Source organism: Notothenia coriiceps, unplaced genomic scaffold (genome assembly GCF_000735185.1).
Source record: "Notothenia coriiceps isolate Sejong01 unplaced genomic scaffold, NC01 NC01_scaffold00005692, whole genome shotgun sequence".
NCBI classification, from domain to species: Eukaryota; Metazoa; Chordata; class Actinopteri; order Perciformes; family Nototheniidae; genus Notothenia; species Notothenia coriiceps.
Window position 1 is genome coordinate 4,814 of NW_011338393.1, and position 4,013 is coordinate 8,826.

At 36.7% G+C, this 4,013-nt stretch overlaps 1 protein-coding gene across 1 annotated transcript in view; it reads right to left on the bottom strand.

The window, feature by feature from the left end:
- Positions 1 to 3,783, bottom strand: part of LOC104943086 (nephrocystin-4-like) — a gene marked incomplete at its 3' end in the record, with an annotated part of 6,663 nt that extends 2,880 nt beyond the window's left edge. The window contains exons 1-2 of the mRNA XM_010768408.1: positions 3,772 to 3,783; positions 2,307 to 2,479 (exon numbers count right to left, since the gene is read on the bottom strand). Of these exons, the coding sequence (XP_010766710.1) occupies positions 2,307 to 2,479; positions 3,772 to 3,783 (185 nt within the window). The remainder of the gene's footprint in view (positions 1 to 2,306; positions 2,480 to 3,771) is intronic.
- Between the last annotated feature and the right edge of the window lie 230 nt (positions 3,784 to 4,013).

The window sequence follows — 4,013 nt, forward strand, 5'->3', positions numbered from 1 at the left end:
GTGTGGAAAGAGAAAACTTCCTCTGGAGAGGGATTTGAGCCTTGGAAGACCATTTACATCATGCACTAAAACCTATATACCAAACTACAGGGAAGGGAAACCCCCCAACCCCAAAAGCATAATAAGGCCTCTTTAACTAACTTCTTTTTTTTTTCTAACAAGAGCTCAGAGTTTGCACCTTTTATCAAAGCTTTCCTCAATAAAACATTCTGAACCTAATGAATTTGAAAATAAAGCTTGCATTATGGCTGCACTTTAACGGTTTTATTGTGACATTTTGTATTGTAGTTTTTGTAGTATTTTGCATATTGTCTGTGGAAAGAAAGGCAATAGTATAGATCTGTTGTGACAGGATTTGCACACCTTCTCTTCATATCATGACACACCTGCACAATGTCACTGAAATAGACACAAAACCTTTTCTTTTTTTTTACCCGAAGCAGTTCTGCACAATGGCTCAGTGATGCGCCTTGACAGCTCATTAATTGAAACTGCTGGCAGTTGTTTACCTGTGCCGGTCAAAGGTTCATTCGCTCTCAACATTTATGCTAGAAAACACTTCCAGTGATTTAACGGGGTGCGATGTGATATTTGTGACAGCTGTTGTGCCTAAAGCACACTTGGTTACAAAAGTATCTGAAGGCAACTGGGTATTTTACAGTTTTTCTAACCCTACACTGGTGTTATTGAGTGTTTCTCGTCTCTGGATTTAAAATTAGATTAAGGTACTCTACAGGGTGGGGTGCAGGTTTACCTCTATGTGTGTTGACATGCCAAAACCATTCAATCCTGGTGTTTTACTGCTGATCTAACATGGACGCTGGTGACCTTACATCAGCACATCTACTTTGACAAGGTTAGCATTGAGTGTCATGGTGTGTCAATAAAACTCAGGGGCAGGGGCAGCAGTAGCCGTATCTCCTTGATTGGTTATGAAGTACTTGCACGTATTGGAATGTACTGCACAGCAGTTTTATGAAGGTGGAAGCCTGTGTGGCATGGAATAGTGTATAAATCATGAGGCTGGGGTCAGGTCAGGACATGCAGGGCCTTATCAGGTAAACAGTATGTGTTGTTTAGGCAAGGTCAATGGACTAATTAAAAAACCACATAGAAAAAATAAACATTACTCTCCATTTGTTTGATAAGAAAATATCTAAAAAAAATGATTGTGTGTTGACCTGCATCATTGAAGGTGGAAAAAAGTTTTTTGTTTTTTTATATATATATATATTCTCTATAATAAACATATTATTGCGTTGACTTTGGATTTGATGGACAGATAATCTTTGACCTTTGAAGCAACTAATAAAGTGTGTACACATGCTTTTTTTTTAGTAGTGGCTCGGCTATTTTTGATAGAAAACTGTACAGATATTAAACTTTATCACCTTAATATGTACAGACTGTTGTAACCTTACAAATAAAAGAGAGGTCAAATCTGAGCCCTCAGTATCATCTGGCCCCAGTACTTTAGGCATCTGTATTGGTGACCAAAAAAGTCTAATTTGTACATCGTACATGGCAGTAGAGGATTATTGCCAAGAAAAGAAAGGACCTTTTATAAATTTTCTGCCAACCTATTGCTACGTATAGCTATATTGTCTCCTACATTATCTATTTTTAAGATTGTTAATCAACAAACTTCTAGCAAAGGTTTAACATGTCTAACTAAGGTGTTGGTCTAACTTGTGAACAGCAACAGTACTTTGTACCCGACTGTAGGTTTGCATACACCAGTCTTAAGTCTCAATGGAAGTGTGGCAGAATGGAAGCAGCTAAAAAGAGAATGGGTTTGGAAATGTTGAAGTTTCGTGCAGTTTGCTTTAGTCACTATCAAAGGACAACTGTTTCACATCGATCAACCAGCCACCAGCAAAACTGAAGTGAGCTTTTTATCTTCTCGTATGACATCAAAATGGCACGAGTATGATTGATAACTGATCTGGAACGTCTCCACTTGATAAGAAAGGTAAAAAGTGAAAGACGAAATATAGACTGTAGATCTAAAATATAAGGCTATAAAGCAATTGGAACCCCCAAGAAGAACTGCAATGTTCTCGTTTTTTCAGACATCTCCCATCCTATGTTATACAACTGAAGTTCATTCCAACCTACCTAGCTTTTTCAGAAATACATTTTTTGCTGATTTTACAGGATCACTTGCCTATCAGCAAAAGGAAGCGTGCCAGGAGAGGCTGATGAAATACTTTAAATAAGATGATCAGTCTGAGAACAGAATAAAGCGCCTCTCTTATAGCCAGTAGTAACATCTCCACTGTAAGACATGTGTTTCCTCTGCTCACCTGTCCTTCACCAGGCTGCTCTGTTTGGAGCTGCTGTCTGATCGGCTTCTGGCTAGGGGCTCCAGCACCACCACTTGGGGCTTGTCCAAGAAACACCAGCCATTGTGGACCCCGAGATGGAGCCTCCTTTCCTGGATGACAACCACCCTCAGTGTACCCTCTGGACCCTGTTTCTGAAAATCAGTGAGCAGAAGATCAGAGTTACTAAACAAAAACATTAATTCAGCACATACATCCTAATTTGTGTACCGGTACTTTTGATTGTTGTGCGGCTTTTGTGGTTCTCAAGATTTTGTAATATCTTTGAGATAATCAGTCTATAACACCTCAGCTCTGGGAAAGAGAGAACTTCCTGCTTCATAGTTTCATAAATGTACCCCTTTAAATAATCCTGAAAATTGACCAGATTGTACTCACACTACATCACTGCATTTACATTTTTATTTAAAAGATAGAGCATCCAATATTAGTACATGTTTTATTTTAGTAGGAGAATGGCAGTATATATAGTTTTCTAACTTATACTGTATATTTTCTACGGCTGTCAGTCGATTAAAAATATTTAACCGCGATTAATCGCATGATGTCCAAATTAACCGCACATTTTGTATCTGTTCTAAATGTACCTTAGAGGGATATTTTTCAAGTTTTTAATACACTTATAAACATATGAGTGGACAAATATGCTTTATGCAATTTTTGTTTATTATCATTGGAACAATGACAAATATTCTCCTGAATATTTTCAATACAACAACCTCTCTCTCTCTCTCTCTCTCTCTCCGCACTCCCCTCCCTGATTTTATATTTTAAAATGTCAAGAATGACAAATTATTGCGCATTTCGGTTTGGATCGTGAGGACAGAACATGAAGAATACCTGTTGTATTAATGACTTTCTACACCATATATTTGTTTGCTTGCTTAACATATAAGCTACTGTACATAAACTAAATATCAAAAAATCTAATAAAAATTGTGTTATGAACAATAAGGATGCATTAAACACAACATATTGATTTAAAACATGATTTCATATATTTAAAAATGATTGTATTGCTTACGCTAAGAACAAATAGTCTGCTTTACGAAGTAGATTTTCTGGCCCGTAACCGAGTCAAGTAATGCGACTGGACAGTGACAGTTTAACAACGGTAAACAAATTTAAATAATGAATTATTTAATGCCTAAAATGATATTGTATGTGCAGTATGGTATTATATGCCAATAAGAGATAAGATAGACTTATTATCTTTTTACTTATTTTCAGAAAATTATTTTTAGAAGAAATTATCAGAGAAGAGTCATGAAGTTTGAAGTTTATAAAACATTATTTGGTTTGTTTTTTCTACTTTTTAAACACAACATTTGACACTGCATGATTCAAGAGAGACAAACCGACAGAGACTCAATATATGTACATAAAATAAATTATGATTCATGCGTTTGCTGAAAATTGAAGTTACCCCTAATGTCATGGCAAGAGATGTTTGTTACAGCCCGGCTCATAGGCTTCATCAAAGATGGGAGACCAGGCAAGTTAAAGTGTAAAAAAAGCATATTTATTTAAAATATAACAAAACTAAAGGACAAATGTGGAAGTCAGTTATCAGTAATGTGTGCGTCAGTAAGTAAGCAGTGGTGTCCAACAGCAGAGTGAGATCGGGCAGTATGGGATGGTGCTGGCCTTTTATCTCCAGCCACCCAG